The sequence below is a fragment of the Artemia franciscana genome, chromosome 11 (assembly GCF_032884065.1).
Source record: "Artemia franciscana chromosome 11, ASM3288406v1, whole genome shotgun sequence".
Taxonomy (NCBI): Eukaryota; Metazoa; Arthropoda; class Branchiopoda; order Anostraca; family Artemiidae; genus Artemia; species Artemia franciscana.
The window spans coordinates 14,522,880-14,543,565 of NC_088873.1; the positions used below are offsets into that span (position 1 = coordinate 14,522,880).

At 33.4% G+C, this 20,686-nt stretch overlaps 2 protein-coding genes across 2 annotated transcripts in view; both read right to left on the reverse strand.

Moving 5' to 3' along the window:
• Positions 1–972: 972 nt before the first annotated feature.
• Positions 973–4,320, reverse strand: LOC136032859 (uncharacterized). Its single transcript, XM_065713271.1, has 2 exons — positions 4,251–4,320; positions 973–1,392 (listed from the first exon to the last, which is right to left on the reverse strand). Exons 1-2 carry the CDS (start codon positions 4,308–4,310, stop codon positions 1,066–1,068), a joined length of 387 nt encoding a protein of 128 aa, XP_065569343.1. The 5' UTR covers positions 4,311–4,320; the 3' UTR covers positions 973–1,065.
• Positions 4,321–7,822: 3,502 nt separating this feature from the next.
• Positions 7,823–20,686, reverse strand: part of LOC136032556 (kynureninase-like) — a 55,027-nt gene continuing 42,163 nt past the window's right edge. Inside the window, exons 6-9 of the mRNA XM_065712826.1 lie at positions 20,251–20,396; positions 14,663–14,878; positions 12,390–12,596; positions 7,823–8,028 (exon numbers count right to left, since the gene is read on the reverse strand). Coding sequence (XP_065568898.1) covers positions 7,912–8,028; positions 12,390–12,596; positions 14,663–14,878; positions 20,251–20,396 — 686 coding nt within the window. The 3' untranslated portion in view covers positions 7,823–7,911. The remainder of the gene's footprint in view (positions 8,029–12,389; positions 12,597–14,662; positions 14,879–20,250; positions 20,397–20,686) is intronic.

Sequence of the window (20,686 nt, forward strand, 5' to 3'; positions counted from 1 at the left end):
ACTATTTATTATTTTGACTAGCAAACACCAGTCTGTTACACAAGATGCAGCAAGTATAACAACACAACAAAATATAAAACATCATGAGAAACGGGCGACCATTCTATGTAGAAGTTGGATTTGGGAGGGGAAAGAATTCTAAAAGGGTATCTGTCCCACTTTGGTTTTCAGTCAATATAGACTGAAAATTCTTGCGTGATCTCTTCTCGAAAGCAAGTGAAGCATACTTGTTGTTCTGTTTTTGTGTGTATGGGGGGGGGGGTTCACAGGTAGGTTTTACTTTGGTAATTTAGTTCCACACATTTAAAATTCATAAGTTATTTTGGTTTAAAAAGGTATATTATGCTTACTTTTATCTATTATACCTAATTTTGAAAGAGCTGAAATGCAGCATTTTTGAAATTCGTTTTGATTTCAATAAAACGCGTTTTTCTGGGATTCTTAAGCTTGTTGGTCAAGAGGTAGGGGAAGGGGGTGTTACCCCACCCCAATCAAGAATCTTTGGTCCATTCCTCCTAGATTTTGACAATACATTTTTTGTGTATTATTTTGGAAAAATGGCTTCTTTTGGCAGTTTCATAGGGAAAAAATGATTCCCAAATTAAAAAAAAAAATATTCTGCCATGCCCAATGATTTTCTTAAATTTACACAACCAGTTTGATTCTGGTGCCAGATTTAAAGTTAGCAATCTCGGACAACCTAATAAATAAAAGTTTTAGTAGAAATCAAACACGACTTTGAAACATCTACTTAGTGTACGTTAATGCAGAACAGTCACTCTTCAAGCTCGATGGTATTTTTTGTTGATTTCAAGCCTCGCGAGAATATGGTAATAGATGAATTGAAGTCCAATGTAAAAAATAAAAATTTTCAGGATGCCCCGAAATGCCCTAAATATATTTATGTACAATAATAGCTCAGTCCCCGTCCCATATACGTTGACTAAAGCAGTAAAAAAAGGCTAAAATAAATAAACAACTTAACAAAGCTTTTATTACATGTACTATAACAGAATGATATAAAATCCTTACAAAGTAACAAGAAAAACCGAGCATAGAATTCCACTAGCTCTCAGCTTCAAGGACTTCCTTGAGGATGATAACAAATCGATAGACTTCTTCATATTTGTTGTAGAGTGGAGTATTTTCGGGTGGTGTGTATGTTGTGGGTTCATCACATGGGCAACCGTCGTAGTTACAGTACCCAGATCTCCAGATAAAGTCACAATAGTGTTCTGTTGTGCGTGTTGCTGTTGTGGGTGGCGGAAAGGTTGTGGTTCTTATTGTTTCTGTTGTGCTTGGTTCTGTTGTGGGTCCATACCACCATTCGGGTATTGCTTCTGTTGTGGGTGTTGCTGTTGTGGGTGGCGGTAAGGTTGAGGTTTCATCTACCTACAAAATAAAAAAAGTTGAAACCTATTTATAAATATTATCTTCAGTTTTGCAATTTACTACTAATGCTAAAACTGAATTTATACACCCTCTTTCTATTAGCGAGACTCTCCTTTTTAGGCCCCAAATGTATGACCGATAAGCAAGATTTTGACAGCCTATCTTTTTCCACCGGTAATTGGTATCCCATCCAATTTCACCTTTAGTTCTTTAAAACGTCTTGAAAATTGGGATTGAACCATTTTCATTGGTCATCTTAGGGATTGATATCCTGGCACAAAAAGTAGTGCCTGAAATTTTTTTTGGACTTGCCCACTGTTATTACCGCAGTTTTGTATCATACTCTTGGTACTAAGATGAATATTTCTCTTCACCTCAAAACCTTATGAACGTCACATGAACTGGGGTAGTAGTGTGTATGTTTTATTTTCCTCTGGCTATTCCCATAAAAATAACCCTGGCTTTTTTCTGAGGCCTTATGTTGCCTGATTAGATTTTTTAGACTGCATAAGGTTAAGAGCCTCATTTTGGACAAATATCATACATTTATGAATATTTATTCATACCTCATATTCACATCAGTTGCACCAGTTTAGAAAAATGTAGGGGGAAAGCTAGGAGTTTTTGATTGTTATTGAATGAAGATAAAAAAAAAGAAACAGAAAAATAATGAGCAAATAAACTTATAATATAAATCATAATTTTCTTAATTAGACGCTACTAATCTAGTCATGATTTACAAGGTTGCTGATACCAACCAATACGGCAACAATAATTCATCTGAAGAAAACGATTCGTTTAATTGGACCAACAAGAAGGTTTTTTTCAAAAATACCAAACAGGATTCACTAAAAATATTTTTACAGCCAAGAATTTCTCGGTGACCAACTGTGTGTAAGGAGTGACGTGGCTCAATAGTAACCGAAACCCTACAAAACTTATTTTCGAAGATATGAGTAGATATATCAACAGAATTGGCTTATTATAATGATTCCAAATATGTAAGATTAATTATGTTTAGTGTCACCTAATATAAGCTACAAGCCTACAAAATTTGGCGGATTTTTGGAAAAGAGAAACACCCATAAGACAGTTAAATCACCAGATTCAGCGTATCCAAGAACCCTATTGTAGCAGTTTCAAACTCTCATCCACAAAAATGTCAAATATTATATTTTCCAGAAGAAAGATCACGGATATATGTTCATTTATTAGAGAACATCGGAAAAGGCCTCATTTGAACAGAATTAAAGTTGTAGTACCCTTTTTAAGGGGCCAAAAAGATTGGAGGGCAACTAACCCCCCTTCCACTCCCCTACTTTCTCAAAGTTACTCAATAAAAATTTTGAGATAGCCATTTTGTTCGTCATAGTTGAAAGGCCCAATAATAAGGGAAGAAAAAGCAAAGGGATTTGGCATTAAATTCTGCTTGGATACAGATTGAATACAGAATATGAAATTGTCAAGTGATCTTCCTTTTTTATTTTGCGTAGGTTTTACTTATTTGTAACTCTTATAGAATTCAAAGCACAATATTCAGAAATTGATAACACAGATAGTCAGGATGACCATTTTCTATGCTACAAGCGTTGACAGAAAATCGATATTTCTCATTTCTTTCACTTCTCCCAAATAGTTGGGTTAACCCCTCCCGCAATATCTTGTTTCTTTTATTTCTCTCAAATTGTCGGGTTGAACCCCCCTCCCTGGGAGTTTTTATCGTCCTCGTAAAAAAATTCTCCTTCATTTCATTTCTCTCAAGTTGCTGGGTTGACCCCCTCCCCCTCGAGGTTTTCACCCAACTCGTAAGATTGTAATTCTCATTTCTCTCAAGTTGTTGTGTTGACCCCCCCCCCCGAAGTTGCATCCGACTCGTAAAAGTGTAATTTTCATTTCTTTCATTTCCATCAGGTTGTTGGGTTGACCCCTCCCCCCAGAGGTTTTTGTTCGCTTCGTAGAAGCGTAATTCTCATTTCTCAAGTTCTTGGGTTACACCCCTCCCCCCTTATATTTTTGTCCGACTCGTAAAAATTAACAATAATGCATATAATTTTCTTTTTGATACATTGTTAAAGTTTGTGTTTTAACACCCGCTGGGCAAAAATCCTAGATACTCCTCTGTAACCAAGTCAAACTTTTTTTTTTTTTTGTTTAAAGCACCAGTGAGCAAAAATTACAGTTTTTTAGATGGATGTAATGGGTGCAGTCGAAACTCAAAGAGAGCAAAAATTATTTCTTCGTGGGTTATATAGCAAGTATTTATGACACTAGTGCAAGTAAACCGACTCATAATATGTCCCTATGTTTATAGGATTACGCAAAACTAAAGCTTAACTGATTGCACAAAACAAAATGAATTTTTTTTTTACAATGGAAACATAAAGCCCCTTTGGGTATTTATGTACCAAATAAAAATAAAGCATTTCTGTTTTTTATATTTTCAGTAGAGCGCTAGTTTCGTATAATCCTATAACCATTGAGAAATAGCATTAGTTGGCTTAGTTACATTGGTTTTGTAGATATACATTACACAGGATGTGAAGCAGAGCCTCTGCCAAACCATCCTTGGTGTACAAAGAAAGCCTATGAGAAAAAGATGCAACTTAAAAGACCGAATTTGATGCTTGGAAGGATGTCGTGTCTTAGAGCTGTTACTTTAAATCCTGACTGGATCTGGTGACATTAGGGGGAGTTGAGGAGGGGGGGGACTTAAATTCTTGGAAAACACTTAGAGTGGAGGAATCGGAATGAAAATTGGTGGGAAAAAAAAGCACAAGTCTTAGATCCGTTCTCTTTGGGGTAGTTGGGAGGAGGGGTTAATTCTGAAAAATTAGAAAAATGAGGTATTTTTAACTTACGATTTCAATAAAATTTCGTGAAATTTCATCTGATATTAGAAATTGTTCGTTTCCAATCATCGCAATGTTTATTATAAAATATGTTCATGATTTTTGGTGTTCAAGCATTTGTAAGTGAATTTTAACTCATCTAAGGCAGGTACCTACATAACAATTTATTTCGAGGAGGGATCGGGTGCGTAGCCTAAGCTCGTACAAAAAACCTTGTGACTTGAGGGGGGATATTTATAAATAGGTTTCAACTTTTTTTTTATTTTGTAGGTAGATGAAACCACAACTTTACAGCAACCCACAATAGCAACACCGACAACAGAAGCAATACCCGAATGGTGGTATGTACCCACAACAGAACCAAACACAACAGAAACAATAAGAACCACAACCTTTCCGCCACCCACTTATTCTACTGATTCTACTGGATTCTTACTTTTCTTAATTTTTAGAATGTGTTGCAAATCTAACAAGCTTAATTTTTGAATATACTAAAATTACTTAATCTTGGAATAAGATTGCGTTTTTAGCTTTTCTGTTAGACGTTTGTTGACAAAAATCTGAATCTTCTTTAACTGCAATAAAAAGAGTGCTATTTTTTTTTTCTTTACAAACAAAACTTAAATTTGTGTATCCCCAAGGCTCTCTTCTTTCGATTGATGTAAGAGAAATCTGTAAAAAAAAAAAAAGTAATCTTATCTGTAAAAAAAAAAAAAATAAAAAAAAAATTAGAATCGTAGGCCAAGTTTAATCGTAGGCTATTATAGGCGAAATTTGGTGTTTTGGGCCGATATCGAAGAAACACCCCAATGGAGAACATCCGCCTTACGATATTCGTTTTCAGCATGATTGACTATCCTAGGATACGCACCCCCCCCCCGTAGCTTAGGCTACGCACCCGATCCCTCCTCGAAATAAATATTTATGTAGATACCTGCCTTAGATGAGTTAAAATTCACTTACAAATGCTTGAACACCAAAAATCATGAACATGCATATTATTGCGATAATATATTTAGTCATTGCAATTATTGCGAAACGAAAAATCTCTAATAACTGATGAAATTTCAGAAATGTACTAAATATATATTTTGAATAACTGTTAACTTATCTTCGATTCTGATTGGCTGTTATTTTTCGGTATGCGCAGAGATCAAATTTCCGTCAATGACGGAAGCTGTCTCTCACAAAAACAGAATATAAAACAAACTGACAATAGCTAATTAATTTTAAAAAAATTTTACGATATGACCGAAGTTGTCTCTCACAAAAACAGAATATAAAACAAACTGACAATAGCTAATTAATTTTAAAAAAATTTTACGACATTCGACTTAAATTTACCATTTTTAGGACATTGAACCACAGTTACCACCCAGAACTCAACAACAGCCAATAAACTTCTATGAAACTACATAATAAATAATATTATAATCATTAAAATAAGAAATCTGAGTTACGAGGTCCTTCTAAATAAGATGTTTCATGAAGATCCGATCACTCCTTTCATACAGTAATGGTTACAGGGAAGTGTACAGATGTTTTCAGGGGGATTTTTCTTGGTTTAGGGGGGAGAGTTGAGGGGGGGGGGTTACGTTGGAGGATCTTTCCATGAAGAAACTTCTCACGGGGGAAGAGAATTTCAATGAAAGGGGCGCAGGATTTTCTAGCATTATTTGAAAAACAATGAAAAAATAAATATGAAAAGTTTTTTCTTCTGAAAGTAAGAAGCAGCATTAAAATAAAACGAACAAAAATTATTACGCATATGAGGGGTTTACCTCCTCGTTATACCTCACTCTTTACGCTAAAGTATTTTTAGTAATTTTAACTATTTATTCTACGGCCTTTGTGATTCAGAGGTCATTCTTAAGGAATTGGGACAAAATCCAAGCTTTAGTGTAAAGAGCGAGGTATCGACGAGGGTTGAACCACTCATATACGCAATAAAAACTTACGAATATAGAAGTTCGTTACGTATATATTTTACCAATGAAAACGTTTGTAAAAAATTAAAAGTTCTAGTTTTTTTTAAGTAATCAAAAACTTGGAGGGCAACTAGGCCTCCTCCCTCGCTTCTTTTTTCTGAAAATCTTCCGATTAATTTCAATTAATTAATATAAAAATTTTGTTATAATTATTTATGTGCGGAGAGTAAAGATCAAAACATGCATTAATTCAAAAACGTCCAGAAATTAAATAAAAAAAACAAGTTTTTTTAAATGAAAGTAACGAGCAACATTAAGACTTAAAACGAACAGAAATTAATCCGTATTAAAGGGGCTTTTCCTCCTCAACGCCCCGCTCTTTACGCTAAAGTTTCTTACTGTTTTAAAAATAGAGCTAAGAGAAAGAGTCAAACTTTAGCGTAAAGAGCAAGGCGTTGAGGAGGAAAAGCCCCTTTTATATACGGATTAATTTCTGTTCGTTTTAAGTTTTAATGTTGCTCATTACTTTCATTTAAAAAACTTATTTTTCTATTTAATTAACACATAGAAATCCACCTCAACTATTAGAGGTTTTTGGTAAGGAGATAATCAATTTTAGAGTAGAAGTAGATTTTTGGTTTCGCAATAATGTACAAGAAATTCTTTAACACTATTTATTATTTTGACTAGCAAACACCAGTCTGTTACACAAGATGCAGCAAGTATAACAACACAACAAAATATAAAACATCGTGAGAAACGGGTGACCGTTCTATGTAGAAGTTGGATTTGGGAGGGGAAAGAATTCTAAAGGGGTATCTGTCCCACTTTGGTTTTCAGTCAATATAGACTGAAAATTCTTGCGTGATCTCTTCTCGAAAGCAAGTGAAGCATACTTGTTGTTCTGTTTTTGTGTGTATGGGGGGGGGGGTGGTTCAGAGGTAGGTTTTACTTTGGTAATTTAGTTCCACACATTTAAAATTCATAAGTGATTTTGGTTTAAAAAGGTAAATTATGCTTACTTTTATCTATTATACCTAATTTTGAAAGAGTTGAAATGCAGCATTTTTGAAATTCGTTTTGATTTCAATAAAACGCGTTTTTCTGGGATTCTTAAGCTTGTTGGTCAAGAGGTAGGGGAAGGGGTTGTTACCCCACCCCAAGCAAGAATCTTTGGTCCATTCCTCCTAGATTTTGACAAATACATTTTTTGTGTATTATTTTGGAAAAATGGCTTCTTTTGGCAGTTTCATAGGGAAAAAATGATTCCCAAATTAAAAAAAAAAAAAATATTCTGCCATGCCCAATGATTTTCTTAAATTTACACAAACAGTTTAATTCTGGTACCAGATTTAAAGTTAGCAATCTCGGACAACATAATAAATAAAAGTTTTAGTAGAAATCAAACACGACTTTGAAACATCTACTTAGTGTACGTTAATGCAGAACAGTCACTCTTCAAGCTCGATGGTATTTTTTGTTGATTTCAAACCTCATGACAATATGGTAGTAGATGAATTGAAGCCCAATGTAAAAAATACAATTTTTAAGGACGCCTCGAAATGCACTAACTATATTTATTTAAAATAATAGTTCAGTCCCCGTCCCATATACGTTGACTAAAGCAGTAAAAAAAAGGCTAAATTAAATAAACAACTTAACAAAGCTTTTATTACATGTACTATAACAGAATGATATAAAATCCTTACGAAGTAACAAGAAAAACCGAGCATAGAATTCCACTAGCTCTCAGCTTCAAGGACTTCCTTGAGGATGATAACAAATCGATAGACTTCTTCATATTTGTTGTAGAGTGGAGTAGGAGCGATTCGCATTACTGAGGGAAGTCTTACATCACACTAAAAAGATAAGAAAAATAAGTTTTTTAAAGCAGAAACACGAGAAGTCAAACTTAAAACGAATAGAAATTATTATAATAGTCTATTATTAATAGAAATAAAAAAATTACAGAAGAAGAAATCGAATATGGTCAAAACTTACTATCTCGATTGTGTATTTAAAAACAGAAATTTCAAAATAATACGATGAATTTTCAGTAGTGCTAATAGTTCCCGCGATATAACTTGAGCCACTACCTCTTCCTGAGATAACTGGAACGCGAATCCTAGAAAAGTGACTCTCGCCTGCCATTACCCAATATAATGAATTATTTGTCGTCACTGTTGAATATATAAAAAAAAAGACAAGAATTTAGAAACCATAAAAAGCGACAATTATGTCGCTATTCTTGTTGGTAATATTTTATTTGCAAATCTTTTAGGGTCAGGCATGGTTTCTCTTGACGTGCCGGTAATATTTAATAATTGATAGTGATATTAGTGAAATTCTATAATCAGAGTTTAATGAATTTGGGCGAAATTCTGTTTTAAATTAGTCAGTTTTTTCAAAATATTTTGATGGTGATAATGAAAACATTTCTATTAATTCTTTTACTCTAGAAATCAATATTTATTTTTAAATGAGCAGATAAATAAAATCTGAATACAAGGAGAATATCAATTTGGAATTCCAAGAACTTGAGGAATCAGGAGATTGAAATTTTTCAACAGCTTCAGATGCAAATATTTTTTGCCTTTCTAGGAATTTTTTGATGAGCTTGCAATTGAAAAACACCCACGCCAAGATTATCAATGTTTACTTGTTGGTCGGAGTAGACGAAAACATTTGAGTTTTTACAGGTTGCTATTGAAGTTTTTTACCATATTTTGTCAAATAGTTAAATAAAATTTAATCATCATTTTGACAATATCTCTCTACGCTGCATAAAATATTACATTCACCTGCCAAGTAGAAAAAGTCCCAATTCAAGCCTTGTCAGGAAATCGCTTGGGGAAGGAGGAGCGGGGGGGGGGGGCAAATGCTACCAAGAGCTTTATTTTCACTAGTTTTAGATACCAATACTTCTGTTTTTTAATTTATAAAATCCACGATATTTCAATGTATTTAAACATAGCCACATAAAAGATAAGAAACCACAAAGAATTTCTATCCATATGAATACTAATACCTTTTTCGTCCACAAAAATATCTGTAGTAAAAATACTATTAAGGACTTATTTAACAATACCCACTGTTCATCACTAATTTTGACAATATGTTCAAATTTTGTCCCAATCTTTTATTGTAATCAGACATTTTAATTCTTAAGCAAAAAAATTGAAAAATAGGACCGTTATCAAGCAACTTACAATAACTGATATATACAATTTAACAACAAGAAACCAAGGGTTTAAATGGCCGGTACCCCACATCATATCTTAATTAGGCCTGGGTATGATCTGAAGAACAAACAATTTTTTTCAATTGAAAGTAAAGAGCAGCCTTAGAACATAAAAGAAGAGAAATTATTTCTCTTATGAGGGAGGCTATCCTCCCTCACTCCCTGCTCTTTACTGTAAAGTTTGACTTTTTGTCCAAATTTTTTAAAATTTCCTAAAACACAAGGGCTATTCAATTGGGAAAATTACTTTTTTAAAGCGCTTGAAAACTTTAGCTTAACGAGTGAGGAGTTGAGGAGGGGGAAGTTCCCCTTATATAGGTAATAATTTCAGTTTGTTGTAAGCTTTAAATTTGCTCCTTACTTTCGGTTAAAAAAACTTGTTTTTTATTTAACTACACTTCATGAAACTATTAATTTATGAAAACGAAAACGGTCAATATTTCAACCCTATCTGAAGACGCTACGTAACTTAAAGTAAAAGCATATAGTAATAAAAAAAGTAATTACAAAAGAATGCACAATACAACAGCCTACTTATGAAAAATAAGACAAGAACTCCTAAAGTTCAGTTTTATTAAGCAATGTCGTAAGTTTGACTCGTCTCCCTTTCGTCTCATCATAACATTTTATAGTTCGCGGTTTCTAGGGAGCCATGGCCCCTCTTGTTCTCTCCTCCCCGTGGGTGCCCTTGTCTTGAGTCATAGTTACTAAACCTTTCAACTATGTTGAACCATAGGACCATCCCAAATTTCGATCGGAAGTGTCTTGGAAAAAAGGAAGCACAGAGGGAGGGACTAGGAGCTCCCTAGCCCTTTGGACGCTTAAAAAAAGCACTTGAACTTTTAATTTCCGTTTGAATGAGCATTTCCGGATTATCTAGAATCATCCGTTCGATACAATCAATCCTGGAAAAAAAAAACATGTGTCCGTGATAATTCGTGTGGCGAAAATCAATATTTCGCATTATTATAGATATGAGCTAGAAACCTCTACAGTAAGGTTCTCTAATTTGCTAAATCTTATGACAAAAATTCTCCTATTTTTCAAAAATTTTGCAAATTTTCTCACACTCTTAACTTTTGATGAATAACATTAAACTTAATAAATTTTGTATGGTTGGATAAGAAGCCAAAGCTTTTGACGAATTAATTTTTTGACCTCGCATTCATATTTATAGTTCATGTTTTCGCTCATGTATATTTCTTAATAGATGGGGAATTGCACGTGTAATACCAGTATTTAAATGAGACCAGACTAATACACTCGTGCAGTCCCAGTGCAGTCTTGCCACCATTCATTATTCAAGGTACTAGAAAATATTTTCAGTGGGTGAGGGGTCCTAATTATTTAGATGACAGAAATTTTTCCCTATCACTTTGAAACTAGGGGAGGCTTTTCGACAGAACTAACCGTTGCACCTCTTTTACTAGAAAGAAAATTCTCATTTAGATAGTAATTTTAATGTTTCTACTGTTTGGTATGACATTAAAAAAGCATTTTACATTTTTAACCATGAAATTCTTTTTTTTTTTTTAAAGACCTAAAATTTGGTATAACAAGGAAAGGATTAGAGGTCATAAAATCATACCTTTATGGATGTAAGCTTAATGTAGATATTAATGGACGTTTGACTTATTGAAATGTCATTAATAGTATTACTGCCCTGCAAGGTTAAATATTAAACCCCCATTTATGTTTTAAATATATTAATGATCTTCCGCGATTTACAGGATAATAATAGTCTTCCAATTCCTTTTGCAGATGACACAACTGTGCCTGTTAAAAAGAAGGATTTATTTACATCTATTGAAGATTTGACTATAAGTTTTATTTTCATAACTCAGCTGGTAAGCATAAGATCAGTTGTATCATATCGATATCGATATCGATATATCGTATCATATCGATGTTTAGATACTTTTATTGGTCCCTTCAAGTCATTCAAAAACCGTATTGATCATTTAGGGATAAACCTTTCATAGAATTTTTGGTCCTCCATCTTTTAAAAATTACTTCATTATCTTATTAATAATTTATCATTCGTAAATGCTTTTTATTTGAGTTATTTTTCAATGATTTATCGTATTAATTTATGGACACACATAAAACTACTACAGATACTTCAAAATAAAGCAGTGAGACCGGCCATCGACCTTCCAAATTTTGAAACGTGTCAGAAGCAGAAACGCCATTCTTTCTTGAATTTGTTAGATTTAAAACATTTAACAGAAGCTAATATTTCCCCATGGCATTTTCAAATACAAAGTTGCGGTAGGTATTAAGAAATATCTGTTCTGATTCCCTCCCCCCCCCCTTTCTTCGACTCTTAGGAATTTTCAATTATATACCAATTATCGTTATTCCCAGCTGAATATTAGTGGAAAAAAGGATTCCAATTGAGTAATCTCGACTACCTCGACTGAAGTGAGGGGGGAAATATTAAAGATTGTTTTTTCTTTGTCTGCGGTTTTTGAAAATGAGCATTGAGATGCATCAATTTTGTTTTTGTTTTATTTTGTACCCATGTTGACATGGTCTCCCTTTCCCTCTTGTCCATCATCTTTTTAGTATATCTTTGTATATAATGATTTGCTTTTTCCATTAAACAGGTTTTCATTTGTTGTTCTTATGTACTTTTTCAGATTCCCTAGCTTCACATTGTCTCTTCTAGGTTAGGGATTTGTGCTTAAATAGAACAGCAGTAGCGAAAACAATTTTGAGACAATTGGTATGCTCCACATTGTCTAATGGTCAGCTATCCTTAATAGATTTCCGAAAAAAAAAACTACAAAATGACACAAATTAGGCTTGAAGTTTAGCTCCTCAATCTGTTTCCATTATTTAGATGTTAAAAACGGAAGTTATTGGAAAGTTAGAAAATCCTTTTTTCCCCAGATCTGCTCAGAATTTAGAAATGCAGACAGTGATTTTATTTAACGTACTCAAGTAGTAAACAAAAGATTTAAATAGTATATTTACTACGATTCCACGTGATTCAAGCTCCTTGTGAACCTCTTTCAAATCTCTTTTAAATACGAAAGACAGCTGGCATCCCCTTTCCCGTGGTATGGCAGGAGTTATTATTTTGACCTCATCCTTCAATAGGAAGGATATCAACCATTCTAAATATCCTGTCAGTAAGTACTGCTTTGCCATCCGTTCACTTTCTGGAGCTTGATCAAAAATCTGAAAAAAAAATTAAGGTATTTAATTTTGAAATAGCAGTAAAATATGTACCTTAAAGAAAGTGTTGTAGCTCGTTACGAGCACATGATTTAGTTTCCTGTAACTAGCCTGCCGCCAATAATGTTGGGGCACTTGTTGCAAATTTTAAATAATTTCTGATTTTATTATAGGGGTATTAGCTAAAGACAGTGCCTATAACTAGGGTAGGAGAAATTACAGTGACTATTACAAGATAAGTTGCTCTTTTAAGTTAGTTCAAAGTCTTCTCTCTTTTAACAGTTTACGAGAAGGAAATAAGCCCTCCCCCGCCAAAGAGACAAAGATTACTTTAATTAGTCCTAGTTATGTAAGAACTTCATCATCTGCCAAAGGCCCCATGTTATACAAAGGCTACACATTGTTCCTTATTTATTCAATACGAATGCGTTGCCGATGATATAACTCTCCTCATTTGTAAGCGGACTGTCAAGAACGTCTTCTATTCAGATAAACTAAAGAGTAACACTACAAATTAAGATTGCAAATTTTAACTATCACGAAATAATTTTGCAAATGAGGGGGGTTATGTTCTTCTCTTAACACCTTTCTATTTATCTTAGAGTTTGACCAGTGCATCCTGAAGGCATTTTAGAATGTAATCTATATCCCCTGTGCACTTATCTTTTCATAAGTTTGATCTTAACTTTTGACAGAAATTCTGTTATTTGGGCCATAAATGCACTTTCGAGGCTACTTGCATGTTTGACCTCCCATATACATCCACATGTGCATAGCTATATAATGCTGTATAACCAAAGTACTACAGCATTAAACATCTTCTGAAAATAGGAGATTATTTAAATAGATTTTTGGAAGATCCAACCCCATTGGTAATATCGTCATTTTCACTCACTAATATTTTGGTCCTATTGGATCAGAAATTGAACGTAAATTAAACATTAAAGCATTTTAAATTCAACACTTTGCTGTGATATCTGTCAATGTTGAGAAGGGGTGATAGAGCCTTAAATTTAAGTTCGAACGAACTGTTTCACATGTCAACTGGCCCATACGACAACGACAACTGTCATACGACACCTGACACTGTCGAAATACCTTGGAGTAAAGAGGTTTTTTTTACTCTTGAAAAATACGAAATTTCTTTTTTTCATAAGCAGAAATCTATAACCTCAGACTTAAAGATGGTAGATATGTCAAATTTGATTGTTTAATTTTCACTGTTTTAGCACCTTGTCTTGGATTTTTCCAATTTTTAATAAAACATATATTTTTTAAAATAGTAATTAGGCATCTATTGAATTATTATCTCTATTTAATGAATTTAATATACAAATAATCAAGATAAACATCAAGAGTTTTGGTTTTAATCGGCTCTTCACTTTCTATGCATTCCCATGAACGGCTCGAAATGCTTCTACGACCTTGAATCTCCAAAAATTCATATTAATAATTTATTCCGTCCTAAAAAAAGGTTTCCTCAACAACATCATTGATCAGTTTGGAGTGGTTTGCTCCTTATTAGTTTTTGTTCCTTATATGAGTTTCTTACACAAAGGGAGAGGTTGCCCTGTGGAAGAAAACTAGCAAATATAGAAAAATAGCAAACGAATAATTATACTTATTATTTTTGGTAACCTCTTCAAACATTTATTGATGCAGAGAGTAGTAGTATCTTGAAAAATACGAAGGCTGATATTAAAAGAATGAGGTTTCAGAACTTCGGTTTTATTAAAAAATAAAAATTTCGTTATATCTTGAAAGAAAAGAGAAAATAACTCATCCTTGGGTAAGCTGTTATTAAAATACAACTAAGGAAAATGGTGGTATATTTACATGTTTCAGTTCTACAAAAAAAGGTTAAACCTAGTATTTTTGAAAATTTAAGCCTTTTTAAACCAGATAAGTTAAAAGAGAAAACGAATCAAAAGAAACGATAAATTAATATTTCTTTTTGTTACATGAAAAACCATCTAAAATTGATATTACAAAATGTGAACATTCAGGTTGACCATCAAAAAAGAATAAAAAATGAAAGATTATGTAAAGTACAATACAATAAATTGTACCTCAAGGCTTGCCATATGTGGTGCAACTAACAGTGGTGGTGGATTGCAAAGTCTGAAAGAGTCAGCTCCTTCTGCAATATCTACTTCTTTCCTCATCTCAAATCTCGTTGACTGAGCATTAGACCACCATCCAAGAAGCTGAGGATGATGATTTTTGCCATGATGCAATTCATGTACGAATATACCGGATATTCCTCCAGCCCCAGAGTTCAAATACTAAAAAAATAGTTAAAACGTCTTTAAATAATCTGTTTACCATAAATAAGTTATGTGCATATAAAACCATATATAAAATAATCTGCCAGGTTTTTCTTCAAAGGATTACAACTTTTCGAACAATATAGGTGTATTTTTGAGCTTAGCAGTGGAATAGTGCTCCCTAACTAAAAAGCAAAGTGGGGGGACCGTTCTCCCCCAAAAGATAGTCCATCAAAGTTCGAGATAGCCATTTTGAGACAGTCATTTTGTTAAGCAGAAAACTTTCCCGTGACAAATGTCCATATGTTTCTCAATAGCAATGTAAACAATGGGCGAATAGCAGTACTATATCCCGTTTGAGTAATAATGCAATAGGTTCCTTGGTAAATGTCTAAGGTTTTTCTGAGGCGTAGGAAAGTCAATGAGCACACGCTTGATCACACTTTATTAGTGATTATGGCTCGTCTGGACCGTTGAAAGAATTGATTGCTCTTCCGTCTTCAGTTATTTTTAAGACATACACTTTCTATATCAGGTTCCCATACACCATGAGTGGAGTCAATGAACTCTCTGTATGATGGCTTGCTCATCTGTCTTCAGCTATTTTTAAAACAGATGACGTAATAAGACCTCTTGATTAACAAGCCAACAGTATTTTTTGAAATTTTACAAAACATGTGACAGTTAGAGGAAAAGAACCTAAGGCCCTCTATTATTTACTGATTCGGTTCACTCACATACTCGCTTATAAGACATTGCTGATCAACTGTTTTCAGAAATACAATCACTTTACTTCACATTTTCACTTGACTTGACTTTATTAAACAAGAAACGATATACATAAATTTTATACAAAGGAGACAGGGAGGCAACTCGTTTTGTCACCTTTAACAATATAGAGAGAAAAAAGAAGAAGGAATTACACCTCAATAACTCGCACGGAGTACATAGAAAGAGAGAGAGAGAGAGAGAGAGAGAGAAGAAGCGGGGAAAAAATCGACTCATGGAGACACGGATGGGACTTATAAGCTAATTTATAAATAAATCACTTTACATTCAGTCCCCGTTACTATAGGCAGAAAGAATTATATCTTTCAATTTCTTTTTATATGTATAGAGTGATGGTGACTCACTTATAAAATCAAGTAGTTTATATTTATTGGCAATCTCAGGAAGATCTTAAGGATATCTTAAGGAATCTCAGGGATATCTTAAACTTAGTCTTAGTCTCTCATTTTTAATAAAAGGAAAAAAACTTATTCCTTGCTCTTGATATATGACTATGTTTATTTTCAACCAAGAGTTTCATTTTATTGAAAAAAATATCCCTACATTGGATTTTTAAGAACCATATGCCTATATTATGGTGAAAAATTTGTTGTAAATGAAGAATAATTGCCTTGTTTTGGACAATTTGGAGTCTTTGTAAATGTGTCGGTCGACACATTTAGTCGACCGACTAAATGAGAAAGAGTTCGACTCTTTCTCTTAACTCTATTTTTAAAACAGTTAGAAACTTTAGCGTAAAGAGAGGGGTGTTGAGGAGGAAAAGCCCCTTTCATATACGGAGTAATTTCTGTTCGTTTTAAGTTTTAATGTTGCTCCTTACTTTCATTTAAAAAAAAATTGTTTTTTTTAATTAATTTCTGGACGTTTTTGAATTAATGCATGTTTTGATCTTGGCTCTCCGAACATAAATAATTAAAACGAAATTTGCATATTAATTAATTGCAATTAATTGGAAGATTTTGAGAAAAAAGGAGCGAGGGAGGAGGCCTAGTTGCCTTTCAATTTTTTGATTACTTAAAAAAGCAACTAGAACTTTTAACTTTTTACAAACGTTTTCTTTGGTAAAAAATATACGTAACTTACGAATGAACTTCCGTAACGAACTTCTATATTCGTATGTTTTTATTAAGTATATGAGGGGGTTCAACCCTCGTCGATACCTCGCTCTTTACGCTAAAGCTTGAATTGTGTCCCAATTCCTTAAGAATGACCTCTGAATCACAAAGGCCGTAGAATAAATAGTTGAAATTACTAAAGATGCTTCAGCGTAAAGAGTGAGGTATAACACGGTAAACCCCTCATATGCGTAATAATTTTTGTTCCTTTTAAGTTTTAATGCTGCTCCTTACTTTCAGAAGAAAAAACTTTTCATATTTATTTTTTCATTGTTTTTCAAATAATACTAGAAAATCCTGCGCCCCCTTCATTGAAATTCTCTTCCCCCGTGAGAAGTCTCTCCATGGAAATATCCTCCAACGTAACCCCCCCCCCTTAAATCTCCCCCTAAACCAAAAAATCCTCCTGAAAACGTTTGTACGCTTCCCAGTAACCATTACTGTATGAAAGCACAGGTCAAAATTTTTAGCTTGCAACCCCTCCCACGGGGACTGCAGGGGAGCAAGTCATCCCTAAAGACATGGTTATTAGGTTTTTCGTCTATGGTGAATAAAATGGCTATCTCAGAATTTTGATCCGGTGACTTTCGGAAAAAAGTAAGCGTGGGAGGGGGCCTAGGGGCCCTCCAATCTTTTTGGTCACTTAAAAACAGCACTAGAACTTTTAATTTCCGGTAGAACGAGCCCTCTCGCGACATTGGACCACTCAGTCGATACGATCAACCCCTAGGGAAAAAAAACAAAAAAATAAATAAACACGCATCCGTGATCCGTCTTCTGGCAAAAGATGCGAAATTCCAAATTTTTGTAGATAGGAGCTTGAAACTACTACAATAAGGTTCTCTGATATGCTGAATCTGATGGTGTGATTTTTTTTTTTTTAATTGTGTGACTTTTAAGGGGTGTTTCCCCCTATTTTCTAAAATGAGGCAAATTTTCTCAGGCTCGTAACTTTTGATGGGTATAACTGATCTTGATGAAACTTATATATTTAAAATCAGCATTTTAATGTGATTCTTTTTATGTAAGTATTGGTATCAAAATTCCGTTTTTTAGAGTTTCGGTCACTATTGAGCTGGGTTGCTCCTTACTACAGTTCGTTACCACGAACTGTTGAAAAATAATCCTATACATTATTTTTAATCTGATCTTATAAGATTAAAATCTTATAAGATTAAGTTTGATACGAATAATGGCTGAAATAAATAAGAAGCCAAGAAGAGATTATGTTCTTCTTTTTTTCCTTTTCTTTTTTGTTGCTGTTTTTTTTTCTTATTTCTATTTTATTTTTCATTGTTCTTATTTTCGAAATATTTGTCTTTTTTCACTTCTTCTTTACTTTTCTTTCCTCTTTTTGTCTTTACAGTGGCTCACTGACATGGTATGCGGATTTATCACTGAATTTGGATTATGGATGATTTGAATATTTTTCAAGTCCCTGCTGGTAGGTTGGAGGAACCTGCTGGTAGGTTGAATCAAAATCAGAAAACAAAAAATTGTAATCATTAGGAATACATATTTCTTCTAATCTTACGATTAGATAAAGTTATCGAAACAAAGCTTTTTTTGTTTGTTAAAGGGGTGAAGTGAACGTTGAATTAAAGATTTTTTTTTAGTTTGGACTACGTAAGGGCAATACCCAAACATAAAACATAAATTTTAATATCTCGGAATTAACTACAAACTGGAAAGTTCTTAGAACACAATAATATGGTTCATTATATTGGCTCATAGATTCTAGTATAATATTTAGAAATTTTTATCCCCTCAAGTCAAAGTGTTATAAATGTTATAAAAAGTTAATAATTAATTATTAAGGATCGATTGAAGCTATCAGTTGGAAACTTTTAGAGGGATGACGAGGAATGAATTCTGAGTTAAATCCATGAATTACTCTAAACTTTGACCTCCAGAAGAAAGTAAAGAGCAATGTCTTTACCTAAAAAGTGCATGCATAAGCCCGGAAGCTAGCTCTTTGAGCAAACCTCATTTACTTTTAATTCCGAACACATTCGGTTTTCCCTTAAAAATTAACTCCCTCCTCCCCCTCCCAAATAAAAACATATTGTCAAATATGAGGAATCTAAATTTTCTGATTTGTGTATAAAACCCTAAACTTTATGTTTTTGTCGTTGTTTTTTTCTTCAGAACTTTTATTTCAGAATTTTTTTCAAGACTTAGAAGGAACTATTTTCAGGATAAAAATTTTTTAAAGACTTAGATTTTTTCCACGATATAAGATTTATTTTTCTACCACTTGGATTTTTTTCAGGACTAAGAAATTTTCAATAGACTTAGGATTTTTCGAACATTTTTTCATTAACAAAAGTAATGTCATTGCACTTGCATGCTACTGAGATACATTTGTTTTAAATGTATGGTTAGAAATGATTTTAATCAAGCAACCATTTTTAATAATCAATGAGACATTGACATGAAAATGTTTACTCTTTAAAAAAAATGTAATTACCCTTATAGGTTACTGACATATTTTTTATTGCAGGGTAAAAAATAGTTACAACCAAGTAACCAGTTTTTATAATCAGCGGATTAAGTTTAATCGAACACCATAAGACATGACAAATCATAATTAAGAAACATTAACCATACTCGAGTGCACCAAAAAGGCATTAAAACATCTCACGAAATACATTTAGTGAATCAGAGCTATTGTAAATCCCTTTTAGTATGTTCAATAAGATTTTACACGAAACATTTAACTGACCTTGCACTTGTGTTGCACACGTTTCCATGTTTACATCTTCCTGCAGTCAAAGTTGAGAAAAGCAACAATAATACCACTAACTATATTCATAAAATATATTCTGCTCTCATTAGAACTCTATTATTCAGAAACTTTGATATCAACCCTAAGAAAGAGGGTAACTATATGCCACAATATACACTCTGTAGATACATTTCAACGCTTGGCCATATTCATATATGTCATTTTAGCAAATCAGACGTATCAGCAATATTTTTTTAATATTTGAGATGATGTATTTTCCTCCTACAAAGGTCTTTAAATTTTCCGATTCTTTTATAATCAACCCATTTATAATACAAGAACCAAATCATTTTTTCGGAGTTCCGCAACTCTTCAACTTATTTCTCAAATCTTGAGACACGAAACCATTCTCTTGTCAAGAATTTTAACTTTTCCAAGAATCCTTGATACCTCTTAACATTTTTGATTCGGAAAATTATTTACTCGGGCAAGAAACAGACACGAAATACAAAAGCAATTTTCGTCGACAGGCTTGGCACACATGTTTTCAATGCCGTCGGCAGTCTTACAGAAAATTCAACAAGCCTTTTATAAAATTATATAAACTCAGCGGTACTTTGTACAAGCAAATACACAATTCTTTGTTGGTTTAACTATAAAGAATAAACGTAGTAGCGTTAACTATAAACGTTAAGTATAAAGAATAATCGTAGGGTAATAAACGAATAAACGTTATAACCTTATAAACGTTATATTACCTTATAACTACACCATGCTGCAAAGTCAACGTTCCATTCATGCAAAGCCAACTTAACGTTGCCAATAGCATGGGCCAGGTCCCATCCCACAATGCATCCTTTCGTTTTTGCAGCTTCTGTTATGACTTTTATGTCAAACTTTTGGCCTGGGAAGACAAGGTAATAATTAACAATTCTAAAATTCAGTAAAATGGGAATAATTAGTTGTGTGGAAACCTCAGCTTACTTGCAAAATTTATAGTAATTATATACCTCAACCATTAGGTAGATTTTGAAATTTTGCAGAAGATGGGAAAGTTGCTGGCTGTCTTCTACACACCTGGTGAGCTGCTTCCTTCTAGTCCTACAACAAGCACTTGGGATATTTAATTCCAGGAACTATCACTGCTGGTCATGCAATAAGCTGTTTCATATCACTTTGCTGAACACAATAAAA